Raw genomic sequence first — 21,352 nt, 5'->3', positions numbered from 1 at the left:
CCCCTCTCCCCGCACCCCTCTTCCCTCTCCCCTCTTCCCTCTTCCCTCTTCCCCCTCTTCCCCCTCTTCCCCCTCTTCCCTCTTCCCTCTTCCCCCTCTTCCCCCTCTTCCCCCTCTTCCCCCTCTTCCCTCTTCCCGCACCCTCACCCCTCTTCCCTCTCCCCTCTTCCCGCACCCTCTCCCCTCTCCCCTCTCCCCTCTCCCCTCTCCCCTCTCCCCTCTCCCCTCTCCCCTCTTCCCGCACCCTCACCCGTCTCCTCTCTCCCCTCTCCCCTCTCCCCTCTTCCCCTCTTCCCTCTTCCCTCTTCCCTCTTCCCTCTTCCCTCTTCCCTCTCCCCTCTCCCCTCTCCCCGCACCCCTCTTCCCTCTTCCCTCTTCCCTCTTCCCTCTTCCCCCTCTTCCCCCTCTTCCCCCTCTTCCCCCTCTTCCCCCTCTTCCCCCTCTTCCCCCTCTTCCCCCTCTTCCCCCTCTTCCCCCTCTTCCCCCTCTTCCCCCTCTTCCCCCTCTTCCCCCTCTTCCCTCTTCCCGCACCCTCACCCCTCTTCCCTCTCCCCTCTTCCCGCACCCTCTCCCCTCTCCCCTCTCCCCTCTTCCCTCTTCCCGCACCCTCACCCGTCTCCTCTCTCCCCTCTCCCCTCTCCCCTCTTCCCTCTTCCCTCTTCCCTCTTCCCTCTTCCCTCTTCCCTCTCCCCTCTCCCCTCTCCCCTCTCCCCTCTTCCCTCTTCCCTCTTCCCTCACCCTCACCCTCACCCTCACCCCTCACCCCTCTCCCCTCTCCCCTCTTCCCGCACCCTCTTCCCTCTTCCCTCTTCCCTCTTCCCTCTTCCCGCTTCCCTCTTCCCGCACCCTCACCCCTCTTCCCTCTTCCCTCTTCCCTCTTCCCGCACCCTCACCCCTCTTCCCTCTTCCCTCTTCCCTCTTCCCTCTTCCCTCTCCCCTCTCCCCTCTCCCCTCTCCCCTCTTCCCGCACCCTCTCCCCTCTCCCCTCTCCCCTCTTCCCTCTTCCCTCTTCCCTCTTCCCTCTTCCCTCTTCCCCCTCTCCCCTCTTCCCGCACCCTCTCCCCTCTTCCCTCTTCCCTCTTCCCTCTTCCCCCTCTTCCCTCTTCCCTCTTCCCTCTTCACCCCTCTCCCCTCTTCCCCCTCTTCCCTCTTCCCTTTCCCCTCTTCCCCTCTCCCCTCTCCCATCTCCCCTCTTCCCTCTTCCCTCTCCCCTCTCCCCTCTCCCCTCTCCCCTCTCCCCTCTCCCCTCTTCCCTCTTCCCTCTTCCCGCACCCTCACCCCTCTTCCCTCTTCCCTCTTCCCTCTTCCCTCTTCCCTCTTCCCTCTTCCCTCTTCCCGCACCCTCACCCTCACCCTCACCCTCACCCTCACCCTCACCCTCTCCCCTCTCCCCTCTCCCCGCACCCCTCTTCCCCCTCTTCCCTCTTCCCTCTCCCCTCTTCCCTCTTCCCTCTTCCCCGTCTTCCCCCTCTTCCCCCTCTTCCCACTCTTCCCTCTTCCCGCACCCTCACCCCTCTTCCCTCTTCCCTCTCCCCTCTCCCCTCTCCCCTCTCCCCTCTCCCCTCTTCCCTCTTCCCGCACCCTCTCCCCTCTCCCCTCTTCCCTCTTCCCTCTTCCCTCTTCCCCCTCTTCCCTCTTCCCCCTCTTCCCTCTTCCCCCTCTTCCACGAGGAATATGCTTCCCCCCTCTCCCCTCTCCCCTCTTCCCTCTTCCCTCTTCCCTCTTCCCGCACCCTCACCCCTCTTCCCTCTTCCCTCTTCCCTCTCCCCTCTTCCCTCTCCCCTCTCCCCTCTCCCCTCACCCCTCTCCCCTCACCCCTCTCCCCTCACCCCTCTCCCCTCACCCCTCTCCCCTCTCCCCTCTCCCCTCTCCCTCTCCCTCTCCCCTCTCCCCTCTCCCCTCTCCCCTCTCCCCTCTCCCCTCTCCCCTCTCCCCTCTCCCCTCTCCCCTCTCCCCTCTCCCCTCTCCCCTCTTTTCCCAACATTTGGCTGCACCCTTCGACCAGCCTCAGCCATTGTGAGGCCGTGATTGACAACATGACCCACAATTGTAGCCCCGATTTCATCATTGGCCTCTTCTTCCTCTTCCCCTGTTTTGTCCCCTTCCTTCCCGCACCCTCTCCCCTCTCCCCTCTTCCCCCTCTTCCCTCTTCCCTCTTCCCTCTCCCCTCTCCCCTCTTCCCGCACCCTCTTCCCTCTTCCCTCTTCCCTCTTCCCGCACCCTCTTCCCTCTTCCCTCTTCCCGCACCCTCACCCCTCTTCCCTCTTCCCTCTTCCCTCTTCCCTCTTCCCGCACCCTCACCCCTCTTCCCTCTTCCCTCTTCCCGCACCCTCACCCCTCTTCCCTCTTCCCTCTTCCCTCTTCCCTCTTCCCTCTCCCCTCTCCCCTCTCCCCTCTTCCCGCACCCTCTCCCCTCTCCCCTCTCCCCTCTCCCCTCTTCCCTCTTCCCTCTTCCCTCTTCCCTCTTCCCTCTTCCCTCTTCCCTCTTCCCCCTCTTCCCCCTTCCCCCCTCTTCCCCCTTCCCCCCTCTTCCCCCTTCCCCCCTCTTCCCCCTTCCCCCCTCTTCACCCCTCTCCCCTCTTCCCCCTCTTCCCTCTTCCCTCTTCCCTCTTCCCCCCTCTTCACCCCTCTCCCCTCTTCCCCCTCTTCCCTCTCCCCTCTCCCCTCTCCCCTCTCCCCTCTCCCCTCTCCCCTCTTCCCGCACCCTCTCCCCTCTCCCATCTCCCCTCTCCCCTCTCCCCTCTTCCCTCTTCCCTCTTCCCTCTCCCCTCTCCCCTCTCCCCTCTCCCCTCTTCCCTCTTCCCTCTTCCCGCACCCTCACCCCTCTTCCCTCTTCCCTCTTCCCTCTTCCCTCTTCCCTCTTCCCTCTTCCCTCTTCCCTCTTCCCGCACCCGCACCCGCACCCTCTCCCCTCTCCCCGCACCCCTCTTCCCCCTCCTCCCTCTTCCCTCTCCCCTCTCCCCTCTCCCCTCTCCCCTCTTCCCTCTTCCCTCTTCCCTCTTCCCTCTTCCCTCTTCCCCCTCTTCCCCCTTCCCTCTTCCCTCTTCTCCCTCTTCCCCGTCTTCCCCCTCTTCCCCCTCTTCCCACTCTTCCCTCTTCCCGCACCCTCACCCCTCTTCCCTCTTCCCTCTCCCCTCTCCCCTCTTCCCTCTTCCCGCACCCTCTCCCCTCTCCCCTCTTCCCTCTTCCCTCTTCCCTCTTCCCTCTTCCCTCTTCCCTCTTCCCCCTCTTCCCTCTTCCCCCTCTTCCCTCTTCCCCCTCTTCCCTCTTCCCCCTCTTCCCTCTTCCCTCTTCCACGAGGAATATGCTTCATATATGCTTGTAAAGGGGCGGTTTATGGGATTCAGCTCTGACAGTGATTGTAGAGAAGTGGCTTATCATTGGTTGCAACTAATGCTTCACACACCCCTTCTCATCATCAGTGAAAGTTGAGATTCACCTGAGATACATTTTTCAATTTAGGAGACATTTTCAGGAAAAAAAAAGATTTTAAAAAATGTGTTAAATTTGCTTGACAGATTTTGACAACTAGTTCAATATTTTTGTATGTAATGACTCAGTTGTATATGGAATGACTATTCAGCATTCACAAGTATAGTTAATTTTGACTGACATGACATAAGCAAATGATAATGTTATAAAACAGCAGAGAGTTGTATGAAAGCAATTGATTCATGTCCAAAAGCATTTGCAATTTGTTGGAAGGAATGAGAAACGGCTACTATGATGTGCACAAATGACTAAATGTTGTGGAGGTTGAACTGACTGTTGTGCAAATGTAAATAGTGATGTGAGAAATGCACCAAAGTGACTGAGAAAAACTGTAATTGTGTTAGCATTGTGCTAGCCAACATGCTAATTGTGCTAGCATAATGCCATCAACAGGCTAAGTGTGTTAGCTAATAATGTTTACAACATGCTTATCATGTTATCATTGTGCTATCAACATGTTAATTGTGTCAACATTATTCTAGCAACATGCTAATCGTGTTAGCATTATGCTAGCAAAAATCTAACTGTAGAAAAGGCCCCAAAGTTATGTTAGTGTTGCTATTATTTAGTACAGTTGACCATAATGTGCTTTATGTTTCACTTTCACTCCCGTTTATTCAGTGCGTGTAATAGGGTAGCGAAAGCGCGCGCTGGTTTGTATACTATATCTGACGTTACGCAGTTAGTATGCAGTACGATAGAGATGATCAGTCGGTTGTCACGCAGTTAGTATTCAGTATGATAGAGATCATCGGTCGGTTGGATTATTGTGAGTGACATTTTCCTCAGAGTGTGCGTGAATGAAAGAAGTAAGTAAATCTGCTGCATTACTCGAGATATTGTATTTCTTTGTCAGCTGTTATTTTGATATTCGATATGGATGAGAGTTAGGAGTGTAAGGGTCGCTACACGACCGTTGTGTTAATTATATCCACGTTCGCACGTTACTTTCTAGCTTCGGTCCATCAGACTGCGTCGGGTTAAATGGGTTTAGACATGTTTACTTCATTCAATTCTTGATGTGATGAATGTTAAGTATTCTGTAGTTGAATAAAATATTAAGTGATGTTAGATATCATTATCTGGACCGCTATTGATGCTTTAAAGTATATCATAGACGACAGTAAGTTCTATCTACATTATTTGCAACTTAATGCATGGTAGAAAATCTGATAAGTATTTTAATCCTTTCTCTCTGCTTACATTTAGAGTTTAAGAGATATAGTCATATTCTGACTACTGTTTATTTTATGTTTGTAATGTGTATTAGTGCTTAAGGAAGAATGAGTGTATGCATATGTTTCCTTTATTCATTTGTATTCATTCTATCTTTATAGAAACCACACTCGAAATTATACTCACCTTTAAACTCACTTATACAAGAAAGAAGAAGGAATAAACAGAATAAAAAGAACTATCTCTCCTCTCTTCATTTCATACTCTGGAGATTTGGCCTTAAGTGGTGTTCTGGCCGACACACCTGAGTGAACCTGGTAATAAACCCAGAATTAGCACCTAGACGGAACGTCTACCCATTATCTTCACTTCACTAACTGTGTTAACATCTTAAAAACATGCTAAGTGTGTTAGCATTATGTTAGTAAATGGTAATCATGTTAACATTTTCTTAAAACATGCTAGCAAACATGCTAATCGTGTTAGCATCATGCTAGCAACATGCTAATTGTGTTAACTAACAATGCTAGCAACATGCTAATCATGTTAACATTGTGCCATTAACATGCTAATCTATTTTCTGATAGACTGTATTGACTTCAAACACGTCAAACTTTAAACTTCAAACTACTTCAAACTGAAAATCATAACTTTAAGCTTTTAAAACTTTTTCTAACTTTCTGGTCCGGCTTTCTCAAGCCAACTTAAAGTTTGTCTCAACAAACTTTTTTCTCTAGTTCCTAATTGTGTTCACTTTCGGAAGGGCAAAGAAAGTCTTGCTTTTCCTTTCTCATAGAAACGCACAGCGACTCACGACATGGAGGCGACAACATCACTACTGAAGCCACGCCCTCTTTCTTTGCGTATGAATTTGGGCGGCATTATGCAAATATTTCCACAGCGTGATGTAGGTCATTGAGGGAGAATTCAATCAAGGTGTTTTAGCCAGGTCTGGATCTGCCTTCTCTTTTACAATACATCTTTTTTGTGGGAGACTTAAATATTAACAAACAGCTACACAACACACTAAAGAAAAAGGAAAACATGACAATGCATCATATGACCTCAAAATAACCTGCTCTTCTCTTTTCTTTACTTTGTTCTGGAATCATTGAAAAGGTTGATTTTGTTTGAGCCTTCACCTCAACATCAGTGGATCATACAATAATTAACAGTAAATGAAGATAATCTTTCCTCTGTGTCTCTCTTATTATTAAACTTCCAATGTAAACTGTGTTGTGACTGTTACGTGTTGATCTGAACTGGGAGTGAAGAGTGTGTTATTGTTCTCTACAGGTTGTGGGATTGTGGAGTCACAGATGAAGGTTGTGCTGCTCTGGCTTCAGCTCTGAGATCAAACCCCTCACACCTGAGAGAACTGAATCTGTCTCTGAATAAACTAGGAGATTCAGTTAATCTGCTCTCTGCTGTACTGGAGGATCCGCAGTGTAAACTGGAGAAACTGAAGTAAGATCATCTCTCTGATACTCACACATGTCTTTGTCCTCAGTAAGATTAATTATTTAATGTAAATTTTAGGACATAAATGAGTTTATAAAATGTTCTGTAAACACTAAATCTCAGCACAGAATCACAGGTGTACACAATACAGTTAGCTCGATCTTTACACTTTACATAACATGCTAGCTTGCACATTTTGGCCGAATGCAATTAAGTAGGATGCACACATTATGACTCTTATTTTTTGATAAAGAATACGCAATAGTCATCATTAATGTGTTTTTATCAGACTGTTTTATATGAGAGAGAAGGCTCAAATGAAGAGGAAGGGATACAAAGACAGATTTTTTTTTTCTTTAAAAAAATCAAAGTAAGATGGAGATGATGCAGGAGAACAGGGGCAAAGAGCAGAGGCAGGAGAAAATTATGCGGTGGAGGTATAGAAATGCACAGTGGAGGGAGAGAAGGATATACTGGAAGAAGAAAGTGAAGCAGAACAGAGAGGCAGAACTAAGGAAGCATTAGGAAGACAGAAACACTGCATGTCCTGTAGGACCTCATGGTACGTTCATTGTCAGCAACAGTGTTGTCATGATTCTTAATTTAGGTTTGCTCATATTTAAAGGGATAGTTAAGCTACAAATGAAAAGGCTGTCATCATTTATTCACTTTCATGTTGTTCTAATGTTTTATGTAGTAGAGCAGGGTTTGGAGGTTAGCTTCAGTTTTAATCAGACATGGATTACTTATTACCTCTGTTGTAGAAGAATCAAACATGTTGATCTAATGCATGCACAGTAATTTTTCTTTTAAATCGGTATCATATACCGATATCAATATATATATATATATCTAATTGCCACGCCTCATTCTGCACTTGTTAACAATCAACAAATGAAGATCATCTTTCCTGTCTCTAAACTTCCAAAGTAACCTTTTGATTTTTGAAGGTGTTGAAAGCTTTTTGAATTTCTTTATTATTTTTATGACTGTGATAAATCTCCAGTGGAATTTAGACATATTAATAGTCTGTGTAGAATTGTGACTGTTACGTGTTGATCTGAACTGAGAGTGAAGAGTGTGTCGTTGTTCTCTACAGGTTGAGTTATTGTGGAGTCACAGATGAAGGTTGTGCTGCTCTGACTTCAGCTCTGAGATCAAACCCCTCACACCTGAGAGATCTGGATCTGTCTGGGAATAATCTAGGAGATTCAGTTAATCTGCTCTCTGTTGTACTGGAGGATCCGCAGTGTAAACTGGAGAAACTGGAGTAAGATCATCTCTCTGATAGTCACACATGTCTTTGTCCTTAGTAAGATGAATTATTTAATGTAAATTTCAGGACTACAATTAGCTTGATTTACTAATTAAGCACAGAATTAATCACAGGTGTACACAAATGACTGCTTTATAAAAAAATATCCTTTAAATTGAGTCAATATTTCATCATATTATTTATATTAGCTGGTCAACGCTTGCTTGTGCTTTCGCTCCCACTCTCGCTTTCAAAACACTTTCAAACACTTTCATGTGCTTTCAAACGCTCCCGTGCATTGATCATTGTAGACAATCACAGACACATTAGATGAGCGCGTGAGCACAATGGCCAGTCAGAGGTGTTTACGATTACACCCAACAGCGCTCAAAGCGTCACATTTTTTAAATTTCAGTACCGACTTGGTATAGCGGTCTGTACTTTTGACAACACTACTGCACAGTTTAGATGTCTCTCTAATCAAGCACACCTGATTCAACTCATCAGCTCATTAAAGACGCCAAGGCTGCGTTTACACTGGCACAAAAAAATCTGAATTTTTTACTCGCATCCGACACAGATCGCAATTTGCACGAAAATCTGCACGAGATCCGATTTTTCCGCATTTGATGAGCCTGTGACTACGTGTTGCTTCATTCTGCACACGGGATGTATTGGATGTACTGCGCACATAATGTATTGGAGCCTTTTATACTATAAAACTTTTGCGTTCTAAAAGAATATTAATAGTTTATCTTGTTTTGTCTCTCATTTGTTGTTGCCTCATTAAAAAGCTGCACTACACATTTAAAAGAAATGTCTTTTAATTTTATACTATATATATATATATATATATATATATATATATATATATATATATATATATATATATTATATTATATTATATTAGGGATGCAACAATACAGTTAGTCCACGGTTCAATACATACCTCGGTTTTTACCCACGGTTTTCGGTTCGGTTCGGTTCTGATGGCTTGTCACATACATTTTTTGTTATTCTATTCTTAGGCGACAGGAACCGCAAGAGGTTAAAGAGAAAAAAGACTATTTTTTATTGCAATACTCTTTCTTTATTTTACTTAAAAGAATTGAAAAACCTTACAACTTAAACTTAAAACTTAAAAAAAACCCTTGTACACATTCCTAGTGTATTGGATAATATAAAATAAATATATATAAAGATTTACACTGGCAGCTCAGAGCTGTACAGCAGCTTTTAAGTATGAAATTGAAAGAATGAATGTAAAAATAAAACACTACATAGACTTCACTATAAAATATACACTGATTCTTAGCTACTGTATTAGTTTTTCAGTCAAGAGCAGTGAGTGATTTCTCTTTGTCTTTTGTTGTTGTATTAACATTAAAGGGATATTTCAGTCAAAACTGAAAATTCTGTCATCGAGAAATGAATACAGGTTTGAAACAATATTAGAGTGAGTAAATAATGACAATTTTATAGGTGAATTGTCCCTTTAAGGACCGCGTGTTCACTGGCTGCGCTGCTGTCAGTTCCCTTTCGTTCAGTCACTACGACGTAACGTTAGTGACTAACGAATGGGGGTTTCGCTTAGAAGCCTATCAACTTCGAGTTTTGAGAAAACGCCCAATGGCGTGCCAATGCCATGGGGCATGCGGAATTTGCATACGTAGCTCCGCCTCACTGCGTGAGTATATAAGGAAGTACGAGGCAATATCGCATTATGTTTCTGCTTTCGGAGCCAAGAGTACCTACCTCTTCACTCCTACAGCCTTCTGAGACTCTGTCAGCTTCTTCGAGACGAGCAGCTTTCCAGTCGGTGTTGGTGTGACGGCGCGTTCCAGTGATCGCATACTTCCTGCCTGCTGATCTGTGCAGTGGTCTGCATCCAGCTGGTGTGTGTTTCCCTGGGCGCTTCGGCATCGACTGTGAAGTTTCCTCTCACAAAAGAGCTTGCACGTGACACGTCCTTTTCAGGATGTTTCGTCCGTGCACTTCTGGGTGCGTTAGATCGCTTTTTTCTTTCGACGGGCACGAGCGCTGTGTGACGTGTTTGGGCTTTCAGCACGCTCAGGCAGCGCTCGTGGATGACTCATGTTCTCTCTGCGGGAACCTGGCCATCTCAGTGCTTCGATCGAGACTCCGTGAATTCCGTGCTGATGCCGGAACGAGAGTCCCCTCCGCCACCCCCCAATCTGCGGTCTCCTCTGGAGGCGGCACTTTGGCTGGTGACCAGGGTGATCTGAGGGTGACGGTGTGGAACAAAGCTCAGACGCTAGTTCCTCTGCCCACACCCCCCTCTCAGGCACTTGACCCGGTCCGCGCTCAGGCGTCTACATCGGGGCCGGCTCCTGCTGTCCCGACTGTGGTGTTTGGCGCGGCGGAGGAGGAAGTGATGTCTATCGCCGCATCACAAGGTGGGCTGGAGTCATCTGAGGATGAGGATTCGGCTGTGCTGCCACCTTCGGGTGCGCCAGCATTGCCCGAGTCGGACCCAGAGTTGACAGCCATGCTGTCTCGGGCCGCCGCGGCGCTTGGACTGGAGTGGAACCCTCCGCCTCAGCCCGAGCGTTCGCGGTTGGATGATTGGTTTTTGGGGGCGGCGCGTTCGGACACCCGTCCGGCCGCTCCTCCAATACCTTTCTTCCCCGAGGTGCATGAAGAGGTCGCGCGTTCCTGGAAGGCCCCGTTGTCTTCCCGTGAACGTTTGGCGGCCTCTTCCGCCTTCACCTCTCTCGATGGAGCCGCGGCTCATGGGTACACTGGGGTCCCCCCAGTCGAACGTTCTGTTGCGATGCAACTGTGTCCACAGAGCGCTTCGTCCTGGCGTGGTGACCCAAAGCACCCCTCCAAGGCCTGTAGGTTTTCGTCATCTCTGGTGGCGAAGTCCTATAGAGCTGCGGGGCAGGCCGCCGCTTCTTTGCATACCATGGCAACTCTTCAGGCTTACCAAGCCAAGTTGCTGTGCGATATGCACGAGAGAGGGGCTGATCCAGGGCTCAGCAATGAGTTGCGTGCCGCCACCGACCTCGCTCTCCGGGCGACGAAGGTGACCGCACGCTCCCTGGGTCAGGTGATGTCCACAAATGTGGTCCAGGAGAGACACTTATGGCTCACCCTGTCTGATATGCGCGACGCCGAGCGAACACGTTTCCTCGACGCCCCCATATCACAGGATGGGCTATTCGGCGGAGCGGTCGAGAGCTTCGCCCAACAGTTCTCGGCCGCTCAGAAGCAGACTGAGGCTATAAAATACATCCTGCCCCGGCGGTCAGCTGCTGCCTCCACCCCACCGCCCGCGCAGGTGCCTCAGCCTGCTCGCCGCCGAGGACGCCCTCCCGCGGCTTCCTCCGCCTCTGCGCCACCCAAGCAGCAGCCTCCACCCGGGCCGCGCAGAGGCAGCCGCAGGAAGGCGTCCCAGTCCGCTCCAGCCCCGCAGCCCGCGAAGAAACGCCAGGCTAAGCGGCGCTCCTGATGCGGACGGCTCAGGGATGGGCAGTTCTTTCCAGGAGACGGCGGCAGGGCCGCTCCTTCCCCCGGTGGAGGGCCGGGGGAGAATCTTTTGTTCAGCTGCTGGCCCCCGGGTCAGCAGCACCCTAATGTGGTTAAAGAAAGAACTGACAACCCCATCCCTGAGCCCCCAGAGATCGGTGACGGCAGTGCGCGCCACCCTCGGGTCTCGCCACTCTCGTCCCTCTCTGTCGCCAGCCCCCTGGCAGAGCAGACCCCCGTGGAACGCGAGTCCTTCCCTGGTCTCCTCTGTCAGGGCGCAGCCGTTAACCGTGCCCCGACCCCGGGACGCCCAACAGCCTCCCCTGTCCGCGCCGGTAACGCTGCCTCGCTGCCCCACCCAGGGTACGTCTGTCGTCCGTATGACCCCGTTGGTGCAGTCTCTGGAAGCCTGGCTTCAGCTTCCGGGGCTGTCCCGCTGGGTTGCCCGGACCATCAGGCTCGGCTACGCGATTCAGTTCGCGCAGGCTCCTCCCCGTTACAGGGGAGTCCGCTATACCATGACCGGGGCCCATGCCCCCGTCATGCGTGCGGAGATTGCCACTCTACTGGCGAAGGGTGCGATCGAGCCTGTCCCTCCAGCCGAAATGAGGTCGGGGTTCTACAGCCCCTACTTCATTGTACCCAAGAAAACCGGTGGGTTACGGCCAATCCTGGACCTTCGCATCTTGAACCGATCCCTTCACCGGCTTCCGTTCAAGATGTTGACTGCGAAACGCCTTTTCGAATGCGTTCGTCCGGACGATTGGTTTGCAGCGATCGACCTGAAGGACGCCTACTTCCATGTCTCCATCCTTCCTCGACACAGACCGTTCCTACGGTTTGCTTTCGAGGGGCGGGCATACCAGTACGCAGTTCTCCCATTCGGGTTATCTCTGTCCCCTCGCGTCTTCACGAAGATCGCCGAGGCAGCCCTTGCGCCCCTTTGGCAGCACGGGGTCCGCATCCTGAACTACCTCGACGACTGGCTCATACTAGGCCACTCTCGAGAGCAGGTTTGCGGACACAGAGATCTGGTTCTCCACCACTTAACCCGTCTGGGCCTTCGGGTCAACTGGGAGAAGAGCAAACTCTGCCCAGTGCAGAGGATCTCTTTTCTCGGTATGGAGATCGACTCGGTCGCCATGTACGCGCAGCTTTCGAGCGAGCGCGCGCAGTCTCTGCTGACTTGCCTCCGACAAATCGAGAGCAAGAATGCGGTTCCACTGAAACTTTTTCAGAGGCTCCTGGGGCATATGGCATCTGCAGCCGCGGTAACGCCGCTCGGATTGCTTCATATGAGACCGCTTCAGCACTGGCTTCGCGATCGAGTCCCGAGATGGGCATGGCAGTCTGGCACGCTCCGGGTCCAAGTGACTCGGGCCTGCTTACAGACACTCACCCCGTGGTCGAACCTCAGCTTTCTACGGGCCGGTGTGCCCTTAGAACGAGTTTCCAGGCATGTTGTCGTATCGACGGATGCCTCTGCCACGGGCTGGGGTGCCATGTGCAATGGACAAGCAGCCGCGGGCTCCTGGACAGGACCCCAGCGCCTCCTGCATGTCAATTGCCTCGAGTTGCTGGCAGTACGGTTCGCCCTGCACCGCTTCCGAGCGTTGCTGAAGGGTCAACATGTGCTTGTCCGGACAGACAACACGGCCGTAGTAGCGTACATCAACCACCAGGGCGGTCTACGCTCCCGCCGCATGTCTCAACTCGCCCGCCATCTCGTCTTATGGAGTCAGAAGCGCCTGAGGTCCCTTCGTGCTGTCCATATTCCGGGAGTCCTGAACCACGCAGCCGACGAGCTCTCGCTGTTTCAGCCTCTCCCGGGAGAATGGAGACTCCATCCCCGGACGGTTCAGCTGATTTGGGAACAGTTCGGCGACGCACAGGTAGACCTGTTTGCCTCCCACGACTCTTCCCACTGCAGCCTGTATTATTCCCTGACCGAGGGCACGCTCGGCACGGATGCACTGGCGCACAGCTGGCCGCGGGGCCTACGCAAATATGCGTTTCCCCCAGTGAGCCTACTCGCACAGCTTCTGTGCAAGATCAGGGAGGACAAGGAGCAGGTCCTTTTGGTCGCCCCGTACTGGCACGACCGGACCTGGTTCCCCGAACTCTTTCTCCTTGCGACAGCCCCTCCCTGGCCTATTCCTCTGAGACCGGACCTCCTTACTCAGAGACGGGGCACCCATTGGCACCCGCGTCCCGACCTTTGGAACCTCCACGTGTGGCTCCTAGAAGGGACCCGGCAGGTTTGAGTGGCCTACCACCTACGGTGGTCGCCACCATCACTTCCGCTAGGGCAGAGTCCACTCGGCATGCCTATGCGTTGAAGTGGAACCTCTTCGTCACCTGGTGCTCTTCCCGCCAAGAAGACCCCTGGAAATGTCCAATCGGGTCCGTGCTTGAGTTTCTCCAAGAGGGGCTGGAGCGAAGGCTGTCTCCCTCCACCCTCAAGGTATATGTGGCCGCAATATCTGCCCACCACGATCTCTTGGAGAACAAAAAGGTAAGTCAGCACGACCTGGTCATCAGGTTCCTGAGGGGAGCTAGGAGACTGAATCCTCCTCGCTCTCCTCTCGTACCCTCTTGGGACCTCGCAGTAGTGTTAACTGCTCTGCAGAGACCTCCCTTTGAGCCTTTGCGGTCGGTCGATATTAAGTTTCTGTCTATGAAAACGGCTCTGCTGACCGCATTGGCCTCAGTCAAGAGGGTCGGGGACCTGCAGGCATTTTCGGTTGACGAAGCGTGCCTGGAGTTCGGGCCGGCTAACTCTCACGTGATCCTGAGACCCCGGCCTGGATATGTGCCCAAGGTTCCCACCACTCCGTTCAAGGACCAGGTGGTGAACCTGCAAGCGCTGCCTTTGGAGGAGGCAGACCCAGCCTTGGCATTGCTCTGTCCAGTACGCGCTCTCCGCGCCTACGTAGACATGACGCAGTGTTTCAGGACCTCAGACCAGCTCTTTGTCTGTTATGGTGGAGAGCGGAAGGGAAGTGCTCTCTCAAAGCAAAGGCTGTCTCACTGGATAGTGGACACCATTGCTTTGGCTTACCAGCAGCAAGGCCGACCATGTCCCCTTGGTGTGAGGGCACACTCCACCCGGAGTGTGGCTTCCTCTTGGGCTCTAGCGCATGGCGCCTCGCTAGCAGACATCTGCAGAGCTGCAGGCTGGGCGACACCCAACACATTCGCCAGATTCTATAATCTCCGAGTGGAGCCAGTGTCCGACTATGTACTCGCCCCCCCGAGGGGCCGGTGAAGGACCAGGTTCAGGTGTCTTCGCTTGCTCGCCACTCCACTCCACGGACTGGATACGTGCGATATTTCCTCAGGTGAGTTCCCCGAGAGCCCTGAGCTCCTCCAGCACTGTCGACGCCGACATCAGTTCAGTCTGCCCTTTCGAGCCCAGACCCTCATGTCCGGCCAGGTGCCCCATGTGCATGGTTCCCTCTGGCGACCCCCACATGTGTATTTCACCGTAAGTCTCCGCAGTGAGCGGGTTTCTTCCCTTGGCGTGTCCCCGCCACCCCTAGGGTTAAAAATCCACCTTCGGCTGGTACCCTAGAGATCTTCCATATGCAACCCTCTCCGGGCCATATGTGTCTCTTAAGTCCTCCCCACGGGTAGGCATCTTGGCATTCCCTCACTGGGATATGCTTCCCAGTGTACCTTGGTAATCCTGTGTTAAGTGGGAGTCCTTCGTCCGTACTAGTCTTACGACAGGGTACTCACACTTACGCAGGGCACTGGAAGACAGCTGAGTGGCGGGATTATATTGGGACCCCCATTCGTTAGTCACTAACGTTACGTCGTAGTGACTGAACGAAAGGGAACGTCTCGGTTACGGATGTAACCCTCGTTCCCTGAGGAGGGAACGGAGACGTAACGTCCCCTCGCCACATCGAGCTGTGTTGCCTGGAACGCAGGAGTTCAGTCTTGGCTCCTCAAGCAGGTAACATAATGCGATATTGCCTCGTACTTCCTTATATACTCACGCAGTGAGGCGGAGCTACGTATGCAAATTCCGCATGCCCCATGGCATTGGCACGCCATTGGGCGTTTTCTCAAAACTCGAAGTTGATAGGCTTCTAAGCGAAACCCCCATTCGTTAGTCACTAACGTTACGTCTCCGTTCCCTCCTCAGGGAACGAGGGTTACATCCGTAACCGAGACGTTCTCTACACCACTAGCTACGGGTGGGCCTGGACCCACATTGACAGCTTGCCCATCCTGTATGTGTCAGATCCAGGGAAATATATATTTTTTAATAATACTATTTTCTAACGTTTAACAATTCTTCAATAATTATTTTAAATGTGATTTATTTTGTCATGCATTAGAACTCTATTCTAATATTAATAAAAATATGCTAATTCGTCTCTTCAGTTACATCAGTTACGTCAGTAGTAGGGTCATTCTCTAATTTAGGGTACATTTCATGTCAGCAAAAAAGCACAAGAGCACTGTCCTTTCTCAGTGGAACATTAAGTGTCTCAATATAGTCTATTAATTCAGTGTTACATATCTGTTATCTGCAGAGCTTAAACATGAACGGTTTTTATTTTTTTTAAATTAAAAACATGTTTTTACTTCAGAGTTTGTCAACTATGTTACGGACAAACAGGGTGTTATAAACACCATTAAATTCAGTCTTGCACTTTTAGAATAGTATTGAGTCTATTTCTGCCACACATACAATTGTTATTTAAAATTATTTTCATAATCAACCTTTTTTTAAAGATGAACATGCAATGCATTTATAACTGTCCTGGTGGACAAGGATGTTTTTGATCATTAAAAAAGATGTTATAGTAAACTCCAACCTATGCAAATAAGTAGAATGCTTAAAAATGTCATCAACATCAATATTGGCTATTTTAACTTTAAAAATCTAAGTGTAACCTAGTTGACGATGAAAATCACACGGTTGACACTAGTAACCTAGTTGACTGGACATACGGGGAGTGCAGAATTATTAGGCACGTTGATTTTCTGATCATATTTTTTTTCCAGGCACATTTGACCAATTCCAAACCACAGTAATCCTAATAACTACTATTGATTTAGTATTTAATAATGTATAAGTGATATATAATTGTTCATGAAGGCTGGAAATGAAAAACACCTTATATTCATGTGTGCAGAATTATTAGGCATGTTTTCTTTTACAGATAAATTGAGCCAAAAAAGAGATTTAACTCAGACTGAAAAGTCAAAAAGTATTAAATGCCCATGAGAAGGATGCAATACTAATGCAATACTAGACATTGCAGTTAAGGCGAGACCATTGGACAGTGAAATGCTCGTTGGGTCAGCAGGGTCAGACAAAAACATGTGGCGGAGAAAAGACACCTGTTAACTGCAAAAGAATTAAGAATTAAGGTGAAGAATTAAGGGTGAAACCATCAGGAACCCTTTAGTCTCCAGCGCCACCGTTTTGGGAGTTCATTTTAGTCCATCCTGAAGTCCTTTTTGCAGAGATGGACTAAAAATGAACTCCCAAAACGTACTGCCAGATTCTGGAAGATGAATTCTTCAAACAGTGGTACTAGAGGATGTGGTGCTGGTCCTTCAAGAGTCACTCTCAACCTATCTGTCCATAAAGCCTATAAAAAAACCTTCTTCATGTATTTTACAACACTTCAGCTTGTGATTCTTATCTAGTGGGGGTCATTTTTTAGGATTCTTTACCTAACTGAAGTCTCTGAGATCCTGACACCTTGCACTTCTGGAGACTCCAGGTAGGTTGCAGCTTTGGAAAATGGTGGCGCTGGAGACTAAAGGGTTCCTGATGGTTTCACCCTTAATTCTTAATTCTTTTGCAGTTAACAGGTGTCTTTTCTTCACCACATGTTTTTGTCAGATCCTGCTGACCCAACGAGCATTTCACTGTCCAATGGTCATGCCTTAACTGCAATGTCTAGTATTGCATTAGTATTGCATCCTTCTCATGGGCATTTAATACTTTTTGACTTTTCAGTCTGAGTTAAATCTCTTTTTTGGCTCAATTTATCTGTAAAAGAAAACATGCCTAATAATTCTGCACACCTGAATATAAGGTGATTTTCATTTCCAGCCTTCATGAACAATTATATATCACTTATACATTATTAAATACTAAATCAATAGTAGTTATTAGGATTACTGTGGTTTGGAATTGGTCAAATGTGCCTGGAAAAAAAATATGATCAGAAAATCAACGTGCCTAATAATTCTGCACTCCCTGTATTGTTAACCATGGACAATATTTTATTCATGAGACAGAATTGAATTAGCAAAGTTGCTTTTGGTGAAAACCTTTTATTTTAAATGTAGAATTATTAAACAGTACAGAAATGCTCATAATTCCACAGAGAATACATTGAAATGCACACTAACAAAACTTTCAATTCACAAATACAGTGACGTAAAATCATCCTTTATGCATTCAAAAATCTGAAATGATCAAACACTACCACATAAATTCATGTCTTCAACTTTCCTTGTGACCTGAGCCTGTGCCATCCCTCTCTCTGCTTCTCCAAATATGCTGCCCTTCTTTCAGGATCTGCATCACAACGAGCCCTGTATCTCCGCTGTCTCTCAGCTGCAGAGACATATTTAAATGTATCATTTTTAAAAGTAAAATTATATATATATAAATGTATATATCTATACATGTTCAGGATATAAATAACATTGGAACAATTAATGATCATGATATGCCATAGAGCACTGATGTAACTTAGTTGAAAGATAGTTGAGCACTGGTGTAACTTAGTTGACCATAACTTAGTTGACAATTTCCATATTTCTTCCCCATAACAGAAATGGTGGACCTAGCCTAGCTAACCACATGTCATTTTTTGAGCAGGTTAATGTAAGAATTCAACACAAAATTGCATTATAGTAAATAAAACTTTTTAGCCATGACAATGTACATAACATAGTTGATGGTTAATAATACGGCCCTGGACAATATGCTTTTCTATATCAAATATTGAAAAAACTGAGAGGAGACTCACCATGGTGTGTTTGAAATGGCCGCCAAAGAGGAAATTGACATCACATGGTGCGGGTCACATGGTCTTGGGACAAACCATTTTTGAGTTGCTGGGGGAGGTTTTGTTTGTAACATAGTTGACCAACATTTTGTGGACACAAATAAATTAAAGGGGTGGTAAAACACATTCTTTTGAAGGCTTGACTGTGTTTGTGGGGTGCACTGTAACATGTGTTCATGCTTCGTTTAAAAAAAAATTGCCTTATTTTTCATATATTTGACCTTTATTCTACACTGCTCTGTCCCTCCTTGTAAAACGGTCTGATGCTTTCCGGGTTGTATGAAGCCAGTCCCTCAAAAATACGCAGTGGGCTCTGATTGGTTAGCTGGCCCAGTGTGTTGTGATTCGCTAACCGCCTAGTGCACGTTTGTCGGAAACGTCACGCCCCTTACCGGAGGCTGTGCTTTGGTCAGTATTAGAAACGATGGCGTTAATAAAACCACACCAATCTGAGCCCGAATCAGACACAGAACATTTTAGTGAAGATGATCAAGCAGAACCTGTTCAGTCCTCAAGAGTAAAGACTGCGGGTCTATAGTGATCGCTACTGAATGGCACTTTAACTTTTGTATTTTTAGAATGATTATAGCCAAATATCTGTCGCAAGAACCTTTAACCCAAAACGAACTCTAACACTGGCTTTACTAGCAAGTTAGCCAAATCACACACAGAACCATGTTTAGCATGCCTGTAGATAAACCATACATAAAAGCTATAATCAAAGAATAATTTACACTAATGCCAAGTTCGCTGTTGAGATCTTAACGTTAGTGTTTGTAACGTTAGGTGTTCGTTGGATAACGTTAAGTATGAATGAGCATTTAACAGACTGGTTTGCAGAACAGCGTTGTCATCTGTTTACTTCCTTGCTACAACCTATTACAGGAAAACACATCGATGAAATATAAATCAGACTTACAGGTTGTGGCCCGTAAACAGCTTCTGTTTGTAAATCCAGCTTTCAGGACAAGCCGTTGTGTGATTCCTGCATTGAACTCGCGAACATTGTGAAAGTTGTCCTCCGTGAAATGGGCTGCGGGAGGGAGCCCCGCGCGCGTCGTGCATCCACGCACTGGCCGCATTTGTCTCACACAGCTGACGTTGTGCAAATCTGGCATTGAACTCGCGAACATTGTGGATGTTTTCCTCCGTGAGATGTGTTGCAGGGAGCCCCGCACACGCCTGTTTCCCTCCGTCTCAAACACACTTGCATATAACATGCTGAATGTTAAACGCTCTGCAACGCACCCCCGTCCCTATGAAGGCTGAACAGAGCAAGTACCCCAGACCTGCAATCCGGATGAATATAACAGCGTTTCCTCGGCATCGCGGCAACAACACTCCAGGCTAACTAACTTTTACCACAACAGCGCCGCGATACAAAATGGCCTCACCCCCCCTTATTTAATATTCTCGGAGGAGGGGTTTATGTAAATATTGAGCCTGGTGATGTCACCAACCCTGGAGGAATGTGTGTAGTCGCCTACTGGCCGTTTGCTGTAGTTCTTAGAAACTGATTTCTTTAAAAGCAAATATCTCCCTTTGCTTTAAACTTTGAACGTTGTGACTTTGCAGATGTTGTTTATGCTCAAGCAGCAACATTACATGCTAGCTAAAGTTAGAATAGTGAAATCGTTGTTTACCACCCCTTTAATATATTTTAAGTATTTAAATAAATAACTTATATTTGAAACTATTATTTTCCTTTAATATTAAGACTTTTGTAAAAGATTGCAAAAATAATTAATTTATTTTAATGATTTTAATTGATGTTTTTGGGCCCTCAACTTTCTCACATTGAAATCGGACATGAACAAAACTGTACATTTAGGGTCATAATAACACACTTTAAGCAAAATGAAGAATATATTACTCATATTGTCTGTGTGATGTTATTTCATGAAGCAAGTTTACACATAAAATGCAATTTGTTTGAAAAAAATTGATTGTATAAGTATAATTAACATCAGTGGACATGCAATGTACCCTAAATTATAGAATCACCCAGTAATGTTATGTTCGCGGCAATATGCGGATTCAAATCCAACCAGCAGCGCCTTTTTTTTGTCATTAAAAAAATGGCTAAACTGTCAGTTATGACAGTTTAAGAAAAAAACACGTCTTGACAGACACCATAACACTTTTGTCGTTTGAAAGTGAACTAACTGATAAGTGCTTACTGAGCTTAGTGCTTACAGTATTTAGTTTATGCGACACTAGTAGCAATAGCGGAATTTTAAAGCAACCTTGCAAACGGTCCATCCGCACGTCATGCTCAAACATTACAAACACAGCTCGTACGGGGGCTTGAGAAGGCATCAACATGTAGAAGTTGACTATATTAAAAGACAATAGACAATAAAAGGTCCAACATATAGGCTACGGAATACTTTTAGCTATGTTTCAGTCGGATATTTGGATTTTTCTTCCAAATTAAGGGGGTAATGCGAATTATTCCGGCCCACCCACACTATTGAGGCCCACCCATCATCAACTTTCTGCCTACGCCACTGCTCTACACATCTAATATACAGACACGATTGCGATTTTACTTTCACTTTAGACATAACCGACTGTGTTTATGTTAACCTTGTGTGTATTTGACAGTATTAACGCAGTAAGACGACTACTTAGTTCAGTATTCACGTGTTTGACAGGCTTTTAGTGCGCGCGCTCTGAAAAGCGCATGTTAAAACCGCGCACGCGAATGAAACCGGCAAGGCTTTAAAACACATGCAAATAATGAACTTTCATGATTGTGAATAACTATAGTGTTCCGTGAGTATAACTCTACCACTAACGTGTGATGTGAATGTATGTCGCGTTGTTCAGTATTGGGATGGAGGCAAATTATAGAATATATATATATATATATATTTTTTTTTTTTGTAGATTTTTGGCATTGCTTTTTTAGCACAAAAGCCTAAAAATACTTTTGTCATGTCCTGTCATCAGATTACTGGTCTCCTGTGTGACTTGAATTTTTTATTTGTGGATGTCTCAATCAGGGTGCAGGATGAGAAATGTTCAAATAAATGTTTGTTATATATTTTGGCATGAGGCAATAAAAATGTAACAAGGCAAATAATATTGATATATCGTATCGTAATCGATCACCAGATTTTTTTGAGTTATCTGCAAATATTGTATTGCTGGCTATGAGAATCAATATCATATCGTATCGTGATGACCCGTCTGATTTACACCCTGTCAGATAGCAGTCATGTCTGAAGTGAATGTAAACAGGCGGGTATGTCATTTCTGCATCAATACTTGCAGTGTAAACGCAGCCCAAGACCTTGTGTGTGTCAAATCTGAATAAATTGGGAACCAGTAGCCTCAAATTGAAAGTTTAAGTAAGCAGAACTCGCAGATTTTTATTTTGTAATCATACTTTTTAATTGCTCTGAACTTGAAATATTTG

General features: G+C 47.3%; 1 protein-coding gene across 8 annotated transcripts in view; it reads left to right on the top strand.

Moving 5' to 3' along the window:
• The window catches only part of LOC307128303 (NACHT, LRR and PYD domains-containing protein 3-like), a 54,934-nt gene that overhangs the window by 14,460 nt on the left and 19,122 nt on the right, over window positions 1-21,352 (top strand). For 6 of the 8 annotated variants that reach the window (XR_013816765.1, XR_013816766.1, XM_079820051.1 and 3 more), the window contains exons 7-8: window positions 5,965-6,135; window positions 7,229-7,399. Coding sequence is in view for 6 of the 8 variants with exons in the window: in XM_079820051.1 (XP_079676177.1) it covers window positions 5,965-6,135; window positions 7,229-7,399 (342 nt within the window). In the remaining 2 variants the exon portion in view is untranslated. Of the gene's footprint in view, window positions 1-4,829; window positions 4,876-5,964; window positions 6,136-7,228; window positions 7,400-21,352 lie in introns of those variants that run through there. The other 2 variants (XM_079820055.1, XM_079820054.1) reach the window with 1 other exon arrangement.

Source organism: Gobio gobio (assembly GCF_949357685.1).
Source record: "Gobio gobio genome assembly, chromosome: 6".
Taxonomy (NCBI): domain Eukaryota; kingdom Metazoa; phylum Chordata; class Actinopteri; order Cypriniformes; family Gobionidae; genus Gobio; species Gobio gobio.
Note: the sequence above shows the minus strand (reverse complement) of the source record. Positions and strands in the feature narration are given on the sequence as shown.